At 44.6% G+C, this 23,004-nt stretch overlaps 1 protein-coding gene and 1 long non-coding RNA gene across 9 annotated transcripts in view; both read left to right on the top strand.

Annotated features, from left to right (window-relative positions):
* The window catches only part of arb2a (ARB2 cotranscriptional regulator A), a 133,182-nt gene that overhangs the window by 39,462 nt on the left and 70,716 nt on the right, over positions 1-23,004 (top strand). For 7 of the 8 annotated variants that reach the window (XM_023818277.2, XM_023818275.2, XM_023818279.2 and 4 more), the window contains one exon: positions 15,169-15,384. The exons of the other annotated variant lie outside the window; for it this stretch is intronic. In XM_023818277.2, coding sequence (XP_023674045.1) covers positions 15,169-15,384 — 216 coding nt within the window. The remainder of the gene's footprint in view (positions 1-15,168; positions 15,385-23,004) is intronic. 8 annotated transcript variants of the gene reach the window in all.
* On the top strand, positions 16,967-21,649 carry LOC140587600 (uncharacterized). The gene is made up of 3 exons (XR_011989238.1): positions 16,967-17,055; positions 20,428-20,458; positions 21,208-21,649. It is a non-coding gene; the product is annotated as an uncharacterized lncRNA (long non-coding RNA).

Genomic DNA, 23,004 nt, shown 5'->3' with positions numbered 1-23,004 from the left:
GGTTGCCTTTCCTGTCAAAAGACTGTTTGCGGTTAATGTTAGCAAACCCACCGCAGACTGGCAGGGTAAGCAGATTATGAGTAATTGTGTGTGTGTGTGTATGTGTTCTGGGGGAGGGTAACGGGCCAGCTGGGGGGGGGGGGGGGTATTTTCATCAGGCCTGAATACGATATAGATTCCTGCTGGCTGTTTTGTGTTTCATCAGAAAGCCGGCTTGGAGGCCGCTACCCATTGAGTGTCCCTGGCCCATGAAGTCGCCGGCGTGCTGAGAGGGTTTTGATCTTGGCAGTGGCAGTTATGTTCCTGATAAAATTGGAGCCCCCCAGGAGCACCTACGAATCAGCTTTGCTTTAGATTAAAATGAGCTCTTACGGCAGTATTTTTTTTTAATCAAGATGGAAAGTGAGAGTCGGGGAGGGAAAAAAAGAAGGCAGGTTCACTTGGGTTAGTGAGCCATGGGAGGCGTGTGCGTGCAGGGGGTGGGTTTTGTTTTATGCCTGGTGTGGTGCAGGCAGAGGGCTGTGATTGCGCTGAGCAAGAAGGTGGGTGGTTGGACTTGCGTTTGCGGGCGGGCCGATCGCGAGACAAAAGTAGTATTTCAATTTAATAAGTGCTGTGTCACGAGATCTGAACTGTAGGCTGGTTTTGTGGCCCGCTGGGAATGGTTCACAGATTATTTCCATGAAATGGGAATACTTTGTAAACTATAGGCAACTGAATGCAATTTGAAACCCCATTTTTTAACCTCAGCTGTACCAGTTTCACCAGAGGGTTCCTGTTTGCTGCTGTGCTTCACCGTTATTTTCACGGGTGTGTGTTCTGATATTTGCAGGGGCTACTGATATCTCACTAAGGCTCTAGCCAAAACCCATAGGATCAACTGCGCAGGATTTAGGAGAACCTGCATGGTATTTTGTACTTAGTAGCACATTATGTTTATATGATACAACAAGCTGCATGCCAGCAGCTAATGCTGCGTAGTAGAAAGACCTCATGTGTGTAGAGGTGTTACTTCTGGATGTTTGATTTTTTTTTTTTGGGGGGTGCATTGTTGCTAAACCAACCCTCAAGTTTCTATACAACAATATTTTTTTTCCCCCCTTTTTTTCTCCCTAACTATTGCAGCTTAATAAAAAAATGTATTTCACATTGCTGAAGCAATGTACTTAAGAAATCCAGTATTTCCACCCTGTTCTGGAAAGGAAAGCATGTTCTCTGATTCCCCAAGCCAGGAAGAAAATTGCAGTCGTTGGACAGAAGATGCCGTAAAGAAGTAATTAACAAGCATGTTTTAAATGAAATGTCCATTATTTCTCCATAATGTGTGATTGACTGAATTCAGTGAATGGTTTTTGGTGGCTTGTGTGTGTGAGCGCGGGAGTGCACACGCACGCACTGGGGTTTGCCTCTAATAGATCTGTAGAGTGAATGCAGCATCACATATAGGAGCCCTTTCACGGCCTTTGTCGGCTCTTTAACACTCGTGAACCTGAAGCTATTCCTTATGGATAATTGCGCTCTGGGCTCTTTCTGCCTCTGCCTCTCACTGAAAACCAAGCTTATTGCGACCAAGAGAATCTCCCAGAACACTGCAAGTTGTCCTTGTGCATAAAAGTAGATTCTACACTTCAACACCTTTTCAAATTAATATTTGTGATGGGTCTATTCTGAGCCCCAGAGTTTCTCTTCTCCTGCTTTGTTCCCGTGTTTGATGTAATGGAGGCAAGGACAAAAAGGAAAGCCGAGAGAGTGTGTGAAAATGGTAGTTAAGTGGGCTTAAGGGGTGCTTCAGTACTTTTGAATGGATCCGCGAGTGAATAGACCTTCAGAGTGCTTAGCTGTAGTGCAGTAAACAGACAGGTCCAGTACAAAGGTGTGGCTCAAATGAGCACGTACATATCACCCCCCATGACATCTGGCCAGTCCCAGAATATAATTTTGCTTCTTTCTTGCGCCGGCTGAACGCTTCCCTATGCTTGGGTGGTTTAGATCCTTTGTTTCATTAATTGCAATGAGTATAATATACAAGTCATTCTGAGGCTCACTCAAGACAATTAGACAATTGAGGGATTTAATGAGATGCCGCTCCTTGCCTGCCGTCCCCCTTCCTTTCAGGCCTCCACCGGGCCGCGCGAGATTGCTCACACTCTCCGTTCGTGCCGCGTAACACCCCGGCGTTCCCCAGTTTTGTTCGGTCACTGCGCCCGCGTCCAGTTTTCCCATCTGAACACTGTGGTATTTATTGTTGCCAGAGCTGCCCCCCTCCCGCCCGCCCACCCTTCCTCTCCGTGTTCCCCGCCCCAGTCAAACAGCAGGAGGAGTTTTCCAGTAGAAACTCCTTGGACTAGTTAGGTGACGAGCGGCAATTATCAGGGTTTCAAGCATGTACTTCACATAGTCACTGCAGCGAGCGGACTGACGGCCTTGGGGGTTAAATGAATGATCATGTCCTGCATGGACTGTGCAAGATGTATTCCTGTGTGCAACTGTGTGCAAGAAGATAAAGACGGTTTAAAAAACTGGAAATATTAATAAGCTATTCATTATATGCTGGTATTTTATGAAGATTAATTAATAACCCTATTTCATGTAGCCAAGTGATTTAAATTTATAATCCAAAATCTACACTTGTATGAAGTTGTGAAGGGCAGTGTTTTTTTCCTGCCTTTTCCCTAATCACACTGTTACAACAAAAGACTGGGCCCATTATTACTTCTGCAGCGAAGAAAAAAGGAAATGAGAAAGGGACAGGGGTTGCTGCAGTTTGACACGGGACAATTAATCTTGCAGTAAGCGTTGTCAGCCAGAAATGGACACAAATGGATCACTCACATTAACTGAGGGGGTCTAGGTAGGGATCTTAACAAGCATTTACGAGGGTCCATTTTCTCGCTAATGAAGAGGGGAATAAGCGGCCCGGTGTTAGCCCGCAATATACACTTAAAGTCCTGTCCTTTCGGGCTAAAGCCGCCTCTTCACATTCTTGACATTTCTAGTCACTACGCTGTGATCTGAGGCCACCCTCCCCGAGACACGGGGTGGCCTCGGCCTCGCAAGGCCTGGCCTTCCAAATTAATTAGAGCGCCCCCGAGTGCCGTTGCCGCCCCTGCCTCCGCGCATTTGTTTATTTAGGCCAGCCGAATATGTCGGAAAATGAGGCGATTTTGAGCTCTTAATGAGGCGAACGAATGCACTTGGCCGAGGTTTGTTAGTGACACGGACGCGTAGCTAGCATTTGGATGCTTTGTTCCAACCGTTTTCGCCCAGTGATTGTTTGCATCGCGTCTTACGACGTATATGCATCCTCGTGATGCCGTTAACAGCCCTGTAAGTTTGCGCCGTGAAATCGGTGCATTACCTGTGAGATGTGGCCCGTGACAGCTTCTTGAAAACGTATGTTGGCCATGTAATAATTGACAGGTCTTAATTGGGGTAAGTCTGTGTGGGATCTGATGTGCTAAAATTCGTTATTCTCCCCTCTCGCGCTGTAGGAAGCGCCATGCCGTCACATAGCATGCAGTGCGTATGAGAAATGCAGTGAAGGGCTTGCGTAGATATCTGGAGTTTCATCAGTGCGCTGGGCGCTCGCCGTGCCCTGGTGTCAGCGTGTCAGCCATCTGCGGGCTGAGTCTGCGGGCCTCTAAAGCATGTCCTTTAGCTCTCTTGGCAGGGTGTGTTGTAATTGCACTGCCTTCGAATCTGGCACGGGGGTGCTGAGAGGCCGTCTTCATTTAAATAGCGCGCAGATTGTGAGTCACTCAGATCGTGAATGCAGCCAGCCCTACCACGTGGCCCCCTCACGTCATAACAGTGCATCATTAACAACCAGGAAATGTAAAGAAACACACACACACACACACACATACTGTACACTCAAAAGGGCCTGGTTCTATTTGTCAGAGATGGACTGATTTTGATGTGCCGGTTGATTTTTGAATTGTGAGCGAGGTGCCCTTTCTGAGACAACGAATCAATAAACGGCAGTAATCTTGGTCTTACTTTTTGTAGTCGGTCCCTCATCCTTGCCACCCCCCAGGGTTGTTTTTCCTTTCCATATGCAGCTCTCCATGGAGCTGGAAAGATACCTGTTAGTGAGAGGGGACAGCAAGGGTCTCAGAGGGAAGGTGACAAGTCTTCCCATGGACCTCCAGCCGACAGCGTAGCCCTGTGTGAGCAGCCCTCACAGAGACACTGATGACAGACACACGCACACACCAGCACCATCGAGGGCCCACTGCTAGAGAAGTGGGAGTAAAACACAGGATATATTTATTCAGAATATCTTTCGCATTCATTCTTTTATTATAATTTTTTTTTTACTATGTGAACAACCCAAACTGTCAGAATCGGTGTCATTTGGCCACCGCTGTCCTCACTGCTGTGAGTCATAGGAAACACTGGTCCAGAAATTCGTGTTTGGTAGCCAGGAGCAAAAACAGGGTGTTGGAATCGTTAATATTTCCTTGTTTCCGGGGAAGGGGAACCTTTGTTCAGAATAAACATGCCAGTACTTAAAGTAGTGTGAATTTCAGTGAGCTTTCCATTAACGGCTGATTGAAGTTCACTGCTGTCCAGTGAGTTAAAGGGCCATTTAAAAGGTTATTTCTACGAATGCTAAACAGCAATATCAGTGGCATTAAATAGATGACCAAGAATGCAGTGGCTGGAGATGTGACTATCTGCTCGCCTGCTAAACATGTTAGTCTCCTGAGGGACTTGGGAAAAGGCTAGGAGAATTTCGCCTTTTTAGAATCAAAATATTTTAATTATATCTTCTTCCCAATAGTGCGCCTCAGTAACTAAGGGAATGACATTGATGCATGTGTTGATAAATCAGCATGCTGGAAATGGGATTAACAAAGATTTTGAGGAAATGGTGACAGCTAATTTTGTACCTTATTCCAGAGCGAGGTTTTGATAGAATCCGCTGTCTGGCAAGAATAAACTTGTTAAGAACGTGGACAGTAATGTGTGTAGCACAGCGATTTCGTTTCTTAAATTTTTTTTTCCTCTCCATTCTTTATGATAAATTTGCTTGCTCTTCATTTTCCCCTTGGCTGTTCAGTCTTAAGCTCATATCATTCATGTAAACCTGGTGCAGCTCCTCTGCTCTGCCTCCATTCTGCACAGGTAATGCCAAGGAGTGACAGATATGCTCACCATTTGGGGAGCGGATATAAATGCATGCGGCCTGTTTTCTGCTCGCTGCTCTCTGTATAACATTGTGAGGGCGTGCAGAAGAGAGATGACTTTACCGGCTAAAATTGTTTGTTCAGTACGTGGTGAAGCTGGATGAAATGTAGCAGGAAGCAGCACTGCTTATAAACCGTATCACAGGCTGCATCTCTCTCTCTTTTATGCCATATTTTCAGAGTCACTTTTCTGACAGAAGAATATTTGAGATAAATATTTGTTCTGCTGTTTCAGCTATCCATCTGAAAATGGCTGTCAGTTTAATCACTGTTCATCTGATCTATATTTCCCCTCCGAGTGTGTAACACAACTGTCTTTTCTGTCTTTACAATCTCTCCTCCTCGGTGTTTGGAGAGGTGACACAGATCCAGGGAGATCCAGCTTCGTGCTTCATAATTTCAGTCTGAGACGGCAGATAGCAATCATATCTGCTACAGCTGACTCTTAACGTTCTCCTTTGGTCTGTGTGTGTGTGTGTGTGTGTGTGTGTGTGTGTGTGTGTGTGTGCGTGTGAGTGCATGAGTGTGTGTGTGTTTGCGTGTGTTTGTGTTGGTGAGGTGGGGGGGCGGTGGGGCGTGGGGGGGTCCTGCCACTTCTTTTCTGTCACCCGTTTTGTTTCTGTATGGCAGAAACATCATGTAGTTTCTTCTTTTTATTTCTTTTCTTTTTGTCTCCCTTTCTTCAGCCTCCTCGCTCTGAAGCGGCTCCCTATCTTCATTTGCAGGCAGCTGACAGCTTCTTTCACTTTCTTTGTCATTCTTTCCCCCCTGCCTTTTTTCCGTCCGTCCTTCTCCATCTGCTGGCGCTTTTGTTTGCTCGGCCTCCTCGCATCCCAACTTGATAATGAGGAATGCAGTGTGACCCTGACCTCCATCAGCCTGCCATCGACCTGTGACACCACTGCCTGACCTTCCCCCCCGGCTCTGACAGCTTGATTAATTACCCAGTGTTATGATTTATGAGTAAGTACTATGTAAAAAATAATAGACAACAGGTGGTCTTCAAACACACTTTTTTTTTGGGGGGGGGAGAGGGATACAATTAACAGTTAGTTACTTTCACCTGTTCTCTCTCTTTCTGTTCACACTGTTAGTGATTTTCAGGGTTTAAGTGAAATTACACCAGGTGCCATTTTCCTTTTAATCGGGGAACAAGGAGCATGCTGGCGTGTGGCGTGTTTCATGGCTCTGTACACGTGTAATGAAAGACACTCCGGGCTGCTGACATGTGCCATGTTTCATGGTTCTGTAAGCATGTTATGGGAGTCACTGTTGCCGTGCTTCTCGTGGCTTCGTGAGCTGTTCACATGTAGCACCGAGCACATATATGCAGGTTACAGAGACGGCACATTCCCAGCAATTCGGGGCTCTTCACACTCTGGTCACGTCTTGAGAAAATTGCTAAAATAATGGAGGGGGTATTTTTCAAGCTGGGCTGCAGCTATATTTACTTTAACACTTCAATTGGGCCCTGTGATTGGCTGCTCTGACCTCACCTGACTCGTGCACCCGTCGTGTTGTAATCCTGGACAGAAAGCAGACCGTCTATTTACATGGCAGGTAGCCTGTACAATTACCATGACGTCGGGGAAGCCAGCCCTGCATCCCCAACTCCCTCTTCTTAAGGGCCTTGTTCCTGTCTTTCATTACTAAAACTGGGGTTACACGCAGAATAACAGCAGGATATAGACGGAAACGAAGGGGCTTGAACATATTTTATAAAAATCTCTGTGGTCCTTCCCTGGCTCTCTTAGGCCACAACAATATGGTAGAAATCAAGGGAATCCACTTTGACCTTTGACCTTAGTGTGCAGCAAAGGTCATAATGTTCTGCAAGATTGACAGCAAAGCCTAAGTCTGGGACAGTCATCTGAGTGCTAAGCAGAAAAGAAAAGAATGGGATCTGTATTTTTTGCCATTCAGTGGACCAACTAATATAATTCAGCCATTTTATCATTGGCAGGTTTAAATGATGCTACAGTTTGTGCTGTGATGTGTATATATATGTGTGTGTGTGTGCGTGTGTGTGTGTGGATTAGGCTTATATTACTTTGGGGGGACCAAATGTCCCCCACAATGTAATAAAAACCTGTTTTTTTTTGACGTTGTGGGAACCATTTTTCGGGTCCCCATAAAGATCTGAATGCAATCAGAAAAGTAAAAATGCCAAAAGTCTCATATTTTGTTTGGTTACTTATGGTTAAGGTTATGGTTGGGTAGGGGTTAAGGTCGTCACGTTGGGATTAGAGTTTTCCCCACAGGAATGAATGGAGAGTCCCCACAAAGATACAATTACAAACCTGTGTGTGTGTCTTTGTGTTTGGTGCCTTTTCTGGTATGCATCTGCAGTGTATTTTTAATTTATAATAAAAGGTAAAGCAGTAGGAGGTGTAGTGGTTCAGCACTGAAAGCTGCTTGTTGAAGTTACAGAACAGACCTGCTGTGTCACTCAGACTGCTTAAAAAACTATGCAAAAATAAGCTTTTGATCTTAAAACTATTTAATTCAGTTTGGCTGGTGTAGTTTAGTAAGAAAATAATATTTACAGGCTATTAGACGGAGAACATTAGCATTTTATATGTATAGCTAAAGCATAGCATTGTGTGTGTTTGTATATGTAGGCGACGTTCCTTCAGGTGCACAAAGTGAACATTAAGTACAATGTTTTAATATTATTTTGGGAGAGAATGGGTGCTGCTTGTGAGCCCCCCCCCCCCCCCCCAAGCGCCCTAAGTGGGGAGTGATGTTTATCGAGTAGCTGTCACCTTGGACTGAGCCTCTACATATGGTGTGGCGCTTGCTCCTCGTCATATGGCCCCTTATCCAGGCATCCAGTGTTGAGGCAGTGCTGAACGCCCCTCTTACCTCCGCGCTCCCGCCAGCTTCCATATGGGGCGTGCAGAAGGTCACGGACGCCGGGTTCCGCTGAGGGCCGCTCGGCGTGCATGGACCTGTGGGACGGCCTTCTTTGGGCGGCTGCTGATTTGGCGTCCTCCCTGGGACTGTTAACCCCTCGGCAGAGCAGCTCCCCCCCCCCAGGTGAATGGTGCGGCTTCATCCCGGAACCATATGCTGTGGCTCTGGCGGGCCGGCCCAGTGTCTGTTCGGGGGTCGCTCTGAGGGTGCCGGCCCTCCGCTTCCCTCAGCCCCATCCCACACGTTCCCGGCATGCACCAAAAAATATGTAGGGGGGGAAGATGCATTTGCATAGCACTCAGCATTAGGCTGGCCCTCTCTCCCCTGTCGTCTGCTTACCGAGGTTTGATTTATATTTTAAATAGTTGGACAAGAATATTGGGGAGCAGCTATCATTCTGTGATATATATCCCCCATCGCTCTCATTAAAAATGTATGCGTATGCTGAGGGGAAACAATATAGAAATATAAATCAAAGTGCTTAAGGCATAACAATAGATATATATTTTTTCTGCTTTACCTCCAGATTTCTTTGTCTTTTCCTCCTATTGTTCCCATTGTATCCTTCACACAGCTGTCTGATATAAAATGAAATGCCTCACATGCACGAGGCATGTTAAGAGTGCAGGTCCCGTTAAGGACTGTCAGCACCACGGATGAGCTGCACAGTTTTTTTTCCCCCCTTTTTTAAATTTTTTTTTTATTTTTAAACGTGAGCGTGGTGCTTGTGCTCTGCCTTCAGCCGGATGGTGATTGCATTGCTTAAGCAGCAGTTTGTTAACTGACAGTCAGCCTCGCTGTCTGGGACCGGATTGAAAACAGTAAACGGTCGTGACATTTCTGCTTTTGAGTGTTTCTGGAAAACAAATCCAAACAGGCTGATTCAGCTGCTGTTCTTCATTTTTGTTAGCAGTTTGTCAGATTTTATTGAAAATATTGCTGTGTAATAATAGGATCAAAAGGAAGATAAATTGCTATTATTGGGAAAATTATATTACTAATAATTTTTAAAACAAAAAATACTTTTGCCTCCGCATTGTTCTGTTATAGTATTGCTATTATAGTATAACTATACTATACTTTACTAACATTAATAATATAACTATCCTGTATACTATCATATGACTTAAATGAAATAAATAACCTCTTCTGTAGTATTACCATACTAGTAATATCACTCAGAAAGATTTTTTGCCTAGCTGAATTACCTTGTACGATTAAGGGAATTTGTTTGCTGCTTATAGAAGTCGTCCCAGTGTGTAGTGTACATGCCAGCCTTTCTGTGTTTACAGTTATGTTTCAGTAAAACATTGACATGTTGTCTTCCGGTAGGAGTTGACAAATGATTTCTGTAACATTTACTCACACGATCAATAGCTTTGACAAATTTCACTTGTCTGATGTGAGGTGGAGCGGCTGTTTACCGAGGCGGGAGCCCATCGAGCATCGAGCGCTGTGTCCCTCTAACACACATGCGTCTGTAATGGATACACGATGGTGCCACCTTGTCCCACGATCCCAGCGTTAGAGGAGGTGTACTCTGCTGCTCGCCGTCTGCCTGAAGAACAGAGCCTTCATATGAAGTGCGGTTTGTTTGTCTATTTTTTAACACACCGTGTTGGCTGTTAGTGCCATTGTAAGCGGTTATTAGCTGCCGCCGGTGACCACCCTCCTTGTTAACCTGTTTATTCAAATCATATAACAATAAGGCATTAAGAGAGCTCATAAAATAGGCTCCCTTACAGAGCTGATATGCCTGTTCTCCCTGGGTAGCGCAGTGATGTATTGCTGCATTGTAGTTTATGTCCCTAAGAGGCTCTTCTGAAGGCAATATATCCTTTCTGTATTTAGGGACAAGGCTAATATTGCATTTATCACCGCTTGCACTCGCGGAACAAGGGGGTGCGTGTGGCTGAATGGGGCCGGCGACATGCGGCATTGACACAGTGTATCAGGGCGGGGGCCTGAGCTGTCCTGGGGGGTGGGGGTGGGGGGGGTCAGGCGAGGTGCCTCAGTGGCAGAAAGGCCACCTGACAGAGGAGGGATGGGCCAGAGCTGTCTGCGTCCCATTTCTTATGAGCGTCTCGGAATCACGGGGTGGGGGGGGGGGGCGCAGGGATGCGCACCTTTTTGTTTCAGGCGCAGCGGTGAGCGGCGTATGAAAGGCGTATCAGCGGCACAATGAAATGTCGCAGGTTGGGCTATGCACATCGCTCATGACTGACGCCCGATTCGAGGTGCTTAAAATAAACAGAGCCACCCAGAGCAGGCGGAGGGAACGAAGAGCAGCAGGCATGAAAAGGGAAGGCGCTGGGGACGCGTGCTTCAAAGTTCTCTGGCTTCCTTTGTGCAAGTTTATTTTGAACTAATTTCATGTTTTTAAAATTAGTCTGCTATAAAGAGTATGTATGTATATACATATACATACATACACACAAGATATTATGGATATGCATATGTGTAGGGTCATTTTATAAGTGCTTTAATGTTAATAATGAATTGTTTTAATTGTCAAAATATTAGTAATGATAAGGATGACGATGATTAAGTGCAGCACCATTTTATTGTATTAAAATTACAGTCCTTGTTTACTAACATCCAAAAAAAGTAATGAAACTTGTGCTTTGGTGTTTAAAGTTTTCATTTTATTTTTTTCTTCTATTTTAGAAAGGAAAATTATAATTCTCAGAAGAAGACACTGTTATTGTTATTTTTGAATATTTCTGTTCTATATATTATGTTATTATATCAAAATGAATTTTTTTATTATTTTGATACACTGTAAGTCTGGCCTCAGTGAGTTTTTGGAAAATGTATTATTATTATTACATTTTTTTGCAGAATTTTAAAATTCTTTTATTGTATTAATCAGCATGAAATACATCCGGAAAGTGTTTATGCTTTTCCCAAAGAAAACAAACTACAGAAGCATTAAATCAAATAAGTTGAACAATTTGCATAACAGAGCCATTAGTTCAGCCTGATTTCTGCTGATTTCTAGTTGTGATATTTAAGGTTTGTGTACGTGCTACAAGCAGATATTTGCAGTCTTTATTAATGCTGTGAACATTAAGAAGATAATGCAGGCAGAAATACAAGAGTTTTGTTTCAAAGTGCAGCACGGTGATTTATTCGTGTTTATCTGGAGCGGGCCGCATGTCCGCAGGCGTGGCAGAGCGCAGCCGTGCACTTCCCCCTGTATCCGCCATGACGCGTGAGCAGAGCTGTGAGCCATAGAGGCCGAGCTGTGTGCTTTCTGGGAAGAAGGCAGTAATGGGTCCTTGCATGCTAAAGAATCCCACATAGAGCCACTGACAGCCAAGGTCACGCAGAGCAGGGTGGCCTTGAGAGCCGGGTCTAAGCAGCCAAAGGGTGGAATCTGTACTACAGTATTTACATTCTTGTTCCGACGGGGTCGCAAGCCTGCATCCTGCATCTAATGGGGCAGAAAGATAGGGGACTCCGCATAGGTACGCCTGTGTGTTTCCTCCCGGTTTGTGTTGACCTGTATTATCTGAAGACTCATTGCACGACTGTACATCTGTAAGTTTTGATAAATTACATTTTCTTTCACGCTCGCACACACACACGCACTCACGGAACACTCTGGAGACTCGACTGTGCTTCCTTAATCAGATCTCCGAACTCTCCATTTGGCTCCAGCCAAGTTTCCGTGTCTTGACATCTCATACTTTCCTTGCCCTCCTATTGGCTGACGGGGGATTGTGCTTGTGCCTTAAGCCTCCAGAGCTGTACGTGCCAATCAGTGAGGGCGATTCCCAGACATGAGTGCAAGAGCTCTGCTTAAAGAAAATGCAGGCCCTGTGTTTCAGCCGTTCTTAAATACAGCTGTGTGACATGGGCAGGCACACACAAATATATACACATGCAGATTCTCCCTGACGCTGAAATAGCCCTGTCCAAAATTCACCATGCTGCAACATGAAATTGTATGCTTCAAAGGAAAATAAAGCTACCTAAGTGGATTATCCGTAAGTATGTCCACGAGGCTTCTTACATTTCGTCGACGGAATTTATTTTTTAAACTTGTTTGTGAAGATGTGTCAGTGCTTTACTCATCGAGGGTGTTTTAATTCTCTTTCCCTTTAGCTAAGAATGAGAGGATATTCTACTGTACTGTTAAAAAAAAATCCCTTTTGTTTCCATGGCATATTATTTTGAAGCTATTTGAATCAATGCAGTAATAATGTTTGCTTAACAGAATAATTATACAAAGGGAAAAATAATAATATGTCATTTTAAATTGTATAGTACCTGACTTAAATTACCTGATGGTTTAGCCACACTAAACATTTCAGTCTATCCAAATTCAGTTGTAACAGTGTAGAATGAAAATATGCAGCTGAATGAATGAATATGCATGCAATGGCAATCTATAATCACTAATTGCGCTGCGGTGACACAGAGCGCATTCTGAGGGGTATCGCTCCAGCATGGAGTCTGCGGACAGCTTCCTGACGGAGGCCATTGTTGCCTTGTGTGAACGGAGCCTGCCGCTTTTTAGCCGGAGTGCTGACAGGATGGAGACAGCCAGACAAAAGAGCACTTAACAGCATGGCCAGTGCAGGGGCTCCCGGGGTCTGCCCCCCAGCGCGCGCTGGGGTGACCTCCCTGACCACTGGCCCCTGCCCCGGGTGGCTGGAGCTGGGCTCGGAGGGCCATGGGAAGGCTGTGTGCGCGAGGGGCCGGAGGGGAGGCCCGCCAGGCAGGGATCACGCTCCATGCAGCAGAGGTGTGCACAACTTCTCTCAAATAGCTGGGTTCCTCCTGCGTAGCAAGTCTGCAGCGTTAGCATCGTTAATCAACAATAAATCATTCATAAATAAATTATGCAGTAATTGGTAATCACTTTAATATAAACTCAGACTATTACCGTTATCACTCAAGAAATTACAGTAACAGTCGTGATATACAAATTTTATTTTGGAATTGCAAATTTAATTTTCATTATTTATAATGTTTGTTGGCATACTATATAAATTCAATTGAATCCAAATAAAATCTGAATTCCGTTTTTGTCCAGTTAATTACACTATAATTTGATCAAATCAGGGACCTGTAAAGCCAAACTTAGCACTCTGTTACATTGATAGCCTTTGGCATTTGTTATTAGCGGTGTTTAAATTAGCATGTAGCGCATGTAGATGTTCAGCTGTCCCAGGTACCACACAGCGTGTCTGGCAGCCCTGCCGTTTAAGCCTAAAAGCGGCTATGAAATAAGAGGCACAGCGCGCCCTTTCGCTTTGCTGCTTTTCATCCCCATTCCTGAATGCAAGCGTAGCCCAGCGGAGGATAAATAAAGAGAGAAGGAAAGACAAATGCAGGCCCGCCACCTCGGGGACCTCTCTCTGCTGCAGTAAATGATGGGGACCAGGACACCAGCAATCTACCAGCCCTGCCGTGGCAACCTGTAATGAAGAAACAAGACCCTGCGTCGCACAAATCTACTTCACGTGGACAGACTAACAGTGAAGGTTACCTCATTAAAGTCTGCCGGCAGTCAGGGGGTGCTGCCTACCGGCCCCCCTGCCTGGGCCCCGAGCAGAGACTTTCTGCCAGTCATTCACCCAGACTGCCACCAGTGGGCAGTGGCACAAAGCACGAGGCGGCCCTTATTGCCAGGAACTGCACCGCTGCTTTGCCAGGGAGAGGAACCCCAGACTGGTCACATGGGTGCTTCTTATGCTGCCCAAAGGTCTTATTCATGCAAGTCTGTGAAGGAGCGTTCAGAAAGGACACATCTGTTATTTTGAAGTTTTATTGTAAAATGTAAATCTGTATGTTTCTGTGTAATGTTTAATACTCAAATGCCTTAGGGCCGAAAGTTGCTTTTATTTTAGGTTTTTGTGCAAGCATTTTCTTGCTGGTGGTAAATCTGTTAGCTGTTAATGTGATTTGCACAATCGGGTTCTATTAAGCATACTAGATGAATAAAGCATTTTAATAGCCAGCTTATTTAAATATATCTTCAGCAATCCTGATGAGGTTTGATTTGTTCAGATAAGAAGTTGCAGTATGTCTCGTGAAATGAGAATTTGGTTTCACATTTATGTTAAGGAGCGAGAAACTTATAATATTAAAGTCCCCAGAAGTGTGAATGTGTCATTTTGCTGTTGTCAACAAAAATGCTGTGCTAAAGGCACATGGTGAAGAGCAGATTTTATCACCTCTCTGGGATTGTCTGGGTGAAGGAGGGACTTGTTGATGTCATACTTGTTAAAATGGAGAGGTGTAGCCTTCTGCTCACATTGGGTGTTAGGTGTCACATTTGGGAGGTATTTCAATCTCATTACCTTGAGTAAGCTTTTTTGAAATACCTTCGTTGAATTGGAACATTTTATTACTCACGCCATACTTTCAAGATGTTTGAGGTACATGAGAATAATATTTAATATAATTTTTATGGAAATAGCATAATGCTCTAATAAATTATTTCATGAACATTACTGTTTTGATGTATTGCCTTAGCTGTTTAGAGAATGGGGAATTGGGGCAGTGCATAACAGTATTATACACGTGTGTCACTGGACAAAAAAAAAGGAGTTTGAAGCGGTCGATGGGCGTTTGTGTCACGTACATGAATGAGGGACAAATGTCAGAAATGTACTCCAGACCGCAGAGACACGCGTTCGCGGAACTCGCATTACATTGTGTTTCTTGCCAAAAAAAAAAGGGCAGCGAGGGGTGCCGTGTGCTGGCGGGCTTGTGGGCGCGGAGGCTGACTGATGCTGGAATCGATCGGCTTTGATTGTGACTGACACATGCCCTTTGAAAACATGCGCTGTAGCTCCCCGTATGAGGTGCTTGTCACTCTCTGCTAATCTCTCCTCTAATGCCTCACCCTAAATCGCATTTTTATAAACCCTTTGTGGTGACTGTTTCCCTTAATGCCTGTTGCCTGGATGGCGGCCCCCCCCCCCCTCTCGGACCTAGCACCGACACCACCTTTTCACTATTCCTTTGTGGGCGGTAGCCATGCTGACGGCTGTTCCGTATTCCTTTCTCTCTCCGTTTTGGTCTCATTGATGGGGTCGCCCAGGAGGGTTACGGCGTGATGGTCCTCAACCCCAACGAGAACTACCTGGAGGTGGAGAAGCCGGAGAAGCCGGCGGCAGAGGTCTCGCCCGACGGCCCGGACGAGCCGGCTGAGAAGCGGGAGCGCAAGGAGGAAAAGGAGGGCAAGAAGAAACGTGATTTCTACGAGAAGTATCGCAAACCGCAGAAGGAGAAGCAGACCGACCAGATCCCTATTCGGGTGAGGGCTGGGTCACGGCTGAGCGGCATGCTGGGAGTGCGCATGCGTGTCTGACTTTGTTAGTGTGTGCTTGTGTGTGGATGCATGTAATTTCCCTGTTTGTCCTCCATGGGTTCATCTGGTCAGAAAACATTGCCTGGACCCCCCTCCCCTCCCCAGTTGTAATTATGCTGATTACAAAGGGCAGTTGAAAAATGTTGAAATGGAGCCCATATTAACTTATCACACGCATTATTACAGTAACCCCGTCTGTATGGCACGCACGCGCCCAAACGTTTCTCCAGGAAAACAACGTGTGTTCAGACAACGGCGTTCCAAAGCGGCATGGGGGGGGGGGGCTTTGGCATCAGAGGGAAGGAACTTGCACGAGTGGAGCGTCATTCCATTATTGTTCTTCAGTGGCATCGGCACAGCAGCTTCTGCGAAAGCAGCACTCCATGAGTCAAAAGTTTTTACAGCTGCCTGACTCATTTGTGGTCTGTCAGCTGTCAGAGCCCCCAGCGCTTCCCTCTTGATTGTACCTTTAGATGTAGCGTAATGCGGAATAAGTGTCTGTTATTTACACCTGCCGCCGGTTTCCAGTGAAAAGCCGCGTTCCGCCTCTCCCTCCGTCCATAAAGAAGCCGCAGCATAATGCTGGCTCTGCCCTCGCAGTAAACCAGCACCAGCGTCACCTCGCCTTCCACCTTTACACACGTCGTGTTCTCAGGAGCTGCCTCACGAGCCGCCCTCTTCACTGCGAGAGCATTGAGGAAACACGCCAGGAAAGCCCCCCCCCCCCCCCAAAGGTCGTGTCATCAGAGGAAGGAGGCGAGGCTGCCTCACTGCAGCCTGACACATTGACACACATTGGACTGCTGTTTCGTCACCTTGCGTAGGCCTTTGCAGATAATATTAGCGGTGTGTGTGTGTGTGTGTGTGTGTGTATTTTTCTTTATCAGATTGAATATTTTTCAGGTCCCCACAATATAAACCTCAATTTTATAGAAATCTGTGACGGCAAACAAAAACTAAAACAGCTTGTATTTTGCTTGGTTATTTATGGTTAAGGGTGGGGGTTGTGGTGCATATCACCATTAGGATTAGGGTCATGCCCATAGAAATGAATGGAGTGTCCCCACAATGTTAGGATTATATGAAATGTGTGAGTGATTGTGTGTGTCCTAGATTAAAACCCATGATGATATACTGGGCACTGCTGCTCTGTGGACTAACTGCTGTGTAGGAGGCCAGGGAGACATGTGTGAGCATACCATTGCAGGCAGGATGAAGGGGGAGAGCTGGTATTAATATCTTAATAAATATTTCATATGGAATGGCTCTGCAAGCCTATAATGAGGGAGGCCCAGACCCTTGCTCTTTATTTCTCTGTCTGCCCAAACCTTTGCACTTTGTAATGTGAGCAGCGTGAGATCGTTAGAGCCGTCCTGCCCATGGTTTTCTGTTTCTGCAGGGGGGCACGCAATATTATTCACATTTTGACATTAGCCTGTGCTGGCGTTCCGCGCACTGCCGTAACCTCGCCAAGCAGATGACATGCAAAGTGTGGGCCAGGTGCTTCGACTTCTGCATTTCGTGTTGCGGCAGAACAGGCACAGGTCTCCAAATATCATGCCTTCGTTGACAGGGGAGTCACTGGGAACAGAAGTAATCGACGGCGCTCCTGTGCTTGTGGGTGTCCCCTATTTTTTGTTCATTTTGAAGCTTCCCATTAATTTTATCGTTTAACGTTTTTGCTGGCTCTCCGATCACTGCTTTTTGTTTTACTTGCAGCGTCAAATCGGGTTAACTGTGAGATCATACAGAAATAACAGGTTTCGAGCTTAATGTTAGACCACCTGGATGATGACATTGGTGACATGTTAGAAATTTGTATTGTAAATAAGGGGATGAAATGTCCAGTAAATTATTAAATATTTTGGCCATTTGCTTCCTTTATCATTTCACAAGGGGGAAATCCACACAAAGGTACGTTCTGTAATTTTGAATGCTGTTCTTGCGTACTATGTGTATTATGGTAGAAAGCAGGCTTATTTTTTCAGTAATCAAATGAGAATGGGATTTACATCTTGCACTGGTAGCTTAATACAGTTCCCAGAAGACATTTTTCCATTATCTAAACTACTCTCTGCCATCTGTAGCATTGAGGGGTCATGGGAAACTGAGGATTACAACCAGAAAGCAGGGAAGGAGGTGTCAAATGTTCTGTTGTAAACGTAAAAATGAAGGACTACACATGGGTGCTGATTTTAATATCAAAAGATTCTGGTGATTTGCAGAGAGCATCATTTCTGCTGCCACAAATAACTGTTTCCAAATACTATGTTGATGTTAAAAAGTTTGTGTTTATGTGCCTGGTTTGTGCTCGAGGTATGCACAATGCCACTTCCATACATGTAAAATCCATTTGCTATGAAGAACATTTAACTTAATGCAGTGTTTGGAAGGAATTCCCTTTTAAGTAGGTGATTTACGCTGTCGGCAGTGAATGAGCACACTGGAGAGGAAGCCCCAGTTTCAGTGTTGGTTGGCTGTTAATGTGTGAGTGTGATTGTACCTCTGTGGAGGGTCCTTTTTCCTGTCAGTACACATGGTTTCAGACAAACCAGCCAGGATGTGCTATTCTTTAATGCTCACAGAGTAATAAGGTAATTCTTGTTTCTGAGACCATCTGCCCAGCCGAACAACAGACGACAGACAGCTAACGCAGGCAGCAAATGTCAACAGATTAGCAATAAACCTGTGGAGGAGTTCCTGTCTCCTTCTGGTGAGCGGGACAGGAACGCTGGGGGATCCACGTCGCGGGGGGCGGGGGGGGGGGGGGGGCACAGTTGTGTTGCCAGCCTTGTCAGGACCCAACGACCTGTCACCCCAGTATCCCTTGACCTCTGACCGGGAAGGTTGCTTTTGTTTCTCCACCCCCTCTCATCATGGAGTGACACTCTGAGATACATCTGCAGTAGCGGCCATCTCACCACCACCACCGCAGTACAGTGTGAAGGAAACCCAGCAATTTTGGGTAACCCAACTGGTTTCCAGGCTCGCCTTGATCCCCAGCTGGGAAGCAGTGCCTTCCCCTCTCGGATAGGCCCGCGCGTGTGCTCTGACCGCTAACAGGAAACTCACGCCAGCGAGCCGTGACAAAGTAAACGTTGAGTCCGCTAATTTACTTCCCTGCTCTAAATAAATCTAGATAATAGTCTCCAAATTTTGTCCTATTCCTCATTTTCCAGCCCCTAGAGGCACTGCTTCATTTAGATATGTAAGCAGGGGATGGGGGTTGGAAGGGGAGGCACTTTTCTTTTTTTTTCCTGGGGTGATCAAATCAAGTCTTTTTGCTGGGAGTTTTTCATCTATTATAGTACCATTGTGCTCTGCGAGCCGCCTCCTCTCCAGCCTCCGCGCAGCCCAGCAGCGGACCACCTGCATACCCAAGAGCGGGGGCCTGCAAGCAGCATCCACCATAGACTTGAGTTGATTAATACGCTTCCTTACACACATTAATAAGCCCTTAACAGCTTTTAGGAATCTTACTTTTTAGCCCACAGTTCATAGTGTCTAACCTCCCAACCCTTAGCTAATCTCTAGCCTCTCCGAGATCACAGTCCATTGCCTCATGTTTAGCGATGCTGGGTTTCTGAGCACTTGCTCTACAGAAGTTTAGGGAGTTCACTTTATTCTGAATTTCAGCACTAATCCAGTTACCTATTTTCTGTCAGCCAAGCGGAGGAATAGCATGAACAAAAACACATTCATAGCTTAAGTCTCCAAAGACTTCACTCAGGGTTGACTGGACAGATTATAGTTGCGCCTCTGTAAAAAGAGCAAGCCTCAGTAAATAGTGAACTGGGATGTTCTTTACAACTACTCACTTTTGCAAACGATTGTTGTGCTTCATTCTTCACCATTTCTTATTGTTGCTTCTTCTTTTTTTTAACAGGAGCAGAATTTCTGTTCCTGTATGAAATTCTGCTTGTGTTTTCAGTTGCCACATATGTATTAGGGCGACCATAATTTGTATATATGGTCATTTCACTAACTTGAAGTAGTTCATGAAATGTATCTTTCTAACTTATTCATATTACATATCAGGTGAATTGTACAAAAGCAGAATTAGTATATTGTTCTTTTTTTTCTTTGATGGACAAAAACCAGACACATTTCTACATAGGTGAAAAAACAATGGAAACTTTGAAATTCATAGGTGTGCCCAGCCCGCCATTGATATATATTATACATTATTCCAATCTGAAAGGAGTGTAAAGTGAGGCACAGATGTATTTCTGCACTTGAGTTAAAAATTAAGCATGTTTGGTATCTGAAGGCTCTTTACTCAGAAGTAAAGGAGAGTAATCCATTGTGGTGTAACTTTATGTTTGATAATACAAAATATTGTCATGTCCCCTGAATAAAAAATAATAGGATTTATAATAGTTGTTCATTGGCTGAAGGTGACACATTTTATGTATAAGGGTGGTTTGAATATACTGTGCACCTTATGGACTGTATTTTTTAAGGGATGCAATGCATTATTTATATCTTGTTTTACCTTCTCTATTCCTTGAGGGGAAGAAGATTCTTGTCCAGGGCCATGTTTTTGAGATGTACTGCTTCCCAATGCCCATCTCGTACATCTTTTTTGAGGCTCCCTACACATCCATGGACTAATGTTCCATTTGGTCACAGGAGATGTCATAGGAGGGCTGTATGTATTCCATGAAGTTTCTCAGCTAATGTGCCTGCGGATCACCCCTATGTCTCCTTCATTTTATTACTGCTTTCGATGTACTGTGAAGGATGGACCTGGTGCACTTTGACCTTGCAGAGCTCTGATGCAACCTCAGACAGTGACCATAGCGCTGGCAGAGTAACAAGGTCTTCTTGAAAGTAATGTCAGGGGTCACACTTATCATATGAGTTCTGGTCAGTTTGTGATGCTCATGCAACAGTCTCTGTAGGTCCCTCTGAAGCTGTTCAGCATCAGGAGCTTTGGCCCCCATCCTCCTAAACTGTTGCTCTGGTTGCTCCCATTTTTTTCCTCAGATCAACCGAGAAACAGTTCAGACTCAGTTCAGTTAAGTTTTGGCCTGAAATTCATATCAAACTAACCACTCACCATGTCATTATCAGAACCTGCACTGTATTTGTTCAACATGTGTTAATTAATCGCAACTCTTAATTCAATCTGACTGCCGGAATGACAGGCTGGCTGGCAGAGATGTCACAAAGATGACCTTTCTGTGCATGCACAGCTAAAAGGCTGTTTCAACAGGGCATCTCAAAAAACCAAGCAACTTCTTTTGTACTTTGTTAATTAGTTATTGATTTGGAACAATGTACTACACGGGATTGGTAGATTAGTCTACTGCTTGCAAGGTCACAGTTTTATACTGTCTGGGCATGATAATCTTCATTAGCATGTTCAGATTTTGCCATGCGTCTTGCTGTCCCGCCCCATCCCTTTCCCTCATACCTGCTGCCTCCACTCTCTTATTGTCAGTGAGCATGAGCACCTTTGTGTGTGCTTGTTGCTCTTCTTTGCGTATATGCACTTCCTAACCCAAGGAAACTAAGAGCGTTGGTTCATACGGTCATTTATTTTCTTAACCTTTCTTTTTACATTTAGTGAGCACTCCAAGACGGGCTGTATGTCTGTCATCGCTCGACTGCACACTAAGCCTGCTTTTCACATAGCACAATGTGTACGCATGTAGACACACAGCCCAAGTCATGAGGAGCAGGAGGCCCCGGTGATTTAATCACCCGTAGCGGCATGCATATTTGATGTACAAGCTTCATCTTATTAACACCTTCTCCTGCTAGGGACTGAACACTGGAGACGCGTCTCGAGAGCGACTTGTCCTCTGAGGGAACATAATGGGCATCAAGAGGTGCCCCGTCATCTCCATCACTCACAGCTATGTGTCGGCAACGTAACCTCTCTGCTCCGCTCACTTACTCCTTCAGTGTTTTTGTATGAGGGACTTTCCTCTAAATAAGGAATAATGGTCCCCTGTTAGAATATTTAAATGGGAAGAAGGAAGCAGATTTGTATTTGAATTCATGCAAACATCCAGCATCAAGGTCTAACTTACTAATGACTGAGGTGTTAATATGAAACATGTAATTGCACAGAGTTCTTGTTTAATATTTAATTATTAACCATAATGAAAATATTAATGTTAAACACCAAAAGGGAAATATTCTGGATGTAAATGAACAGAGTGTGGGTTAGTGAAAGTGTTGATGCCCCACACACGCCCCCCCCCCCCCAACTCCCCCCCCCCCCGCCTTCCTTGTTTTTCAAGTCAGCCAACCAATGATGGCCTTCGACCTCCCATATTGTAACCAGAATGTTCCAGTAATTTCTTCAGTTATTAAATATCTTTGTTCTGGCCTAAATAACTAACATCAGTTAACATTTTTTTTATTATTTAGTTGAATTAATGCCAGAATGTCAATTAATGCCACTCATGGTGGATGCATGTAGTTGCATGTGCTGTATATTTTTACAGAATAAATCATGAGCCAAGATCAAGCTGCATTCGTTCTTCAGTTCCTGCTCCACTCGCACCATCACTTGCTTCTCTAGGTGCTGCTGTATATAAGAGTTTGAATTCCTCTGTCAGATGTGGCTGGACACCGCTCTGAGAAAAGGACAACATTCCTGTTTTTGCCATCTGTCTCAGTGGTATCATCTGTGGTAGAATTCAAATTAAAGCGGAATAAACTTAGAAGTTCCGGAAACTGGTCCAAATTCAGCTTGATCACCTTTCCTCAGTGTTGCATCAGCCTGCCCTCACCTAAGAACTGGACTCAAGGTTGTAAAGGCATTGCCATTCCTTAATCTTTTCTCCACTTTAATTCACATTTGAATGACAATCTGATTTAGGAGAAAGTAAAAAAAAAATACTTAGCGGTTGTTTATCCTGGGCTGAAGCCTGTTAGATTAATAGTTTCCTGTGTCGGGCCTTTGTCATTGTTCTTGGCTTTACTGTTATTTTTCTTACTGTGTCAGGATGCTTTTCCCTCTCTGGTTCTCATTAGGCTGTGTAAACAGAGCGCAGGAAATGGAAATTAAAACATGTTTCTGAAGAGCCCTGACTGCTTGTGTGTGTGTGTGTGCGTCTGTATGTATGGGTTATGTATATATCACAATGTGATAAGAACCTGTTATTTTGACATTGTGGGTACCATTTTTTTTCTGGCCCCCACGAACGGAAACTTTATACATTTTATTACATTTTATAAAAATCTGTGACTGCCATTAAGAAAATTAAAATGTCAATCACAAAATTAAAATATATTTTGTTTGATCACTCAGTTAGGGCTGGGTAGGGGTTACGGTTGTCATAGTTGGGATTAGGGTTTTTGCCATAGAAATGAATGGAGAGTCCCCACAAAGATGTAATTAAAACCTTTGTGTGTGTCTGTCTATCTGTCTGTGTTGAAAGAGGGAATAATTTAAGATTGCATAATGGCTCTGCATTTCCCACATAAATCATCAGCAAGACGGGGTAAAAACTATTAGGGCATTTTATCATGATGAAGTATTCACCTGAATATTATTGATATACATGACGTACAGAAACATATTCTGTCTGTTTTACATTGCAAAAG

This window comes from Paramormyrops kingsleyae, chromosome 2 (assembly GCF_048594095.1).
Source record: "Paramormyrops kingsleyae isolate MSU_618 chromosome 2, PKINGS_0.4, whole genome shotgun sequence".
Classification (NCBI taxonomy): domain Eukaryota; kingdom Metazoa; phylum Chordata; class Actinopteri; order Osteoglossiformes; family Mormyridae; genus Paramormyrops; species Paramormyrops kingsleyae.
This window is presented reverse-complemented; position numbering and strand designations above follow the sequence as displayed.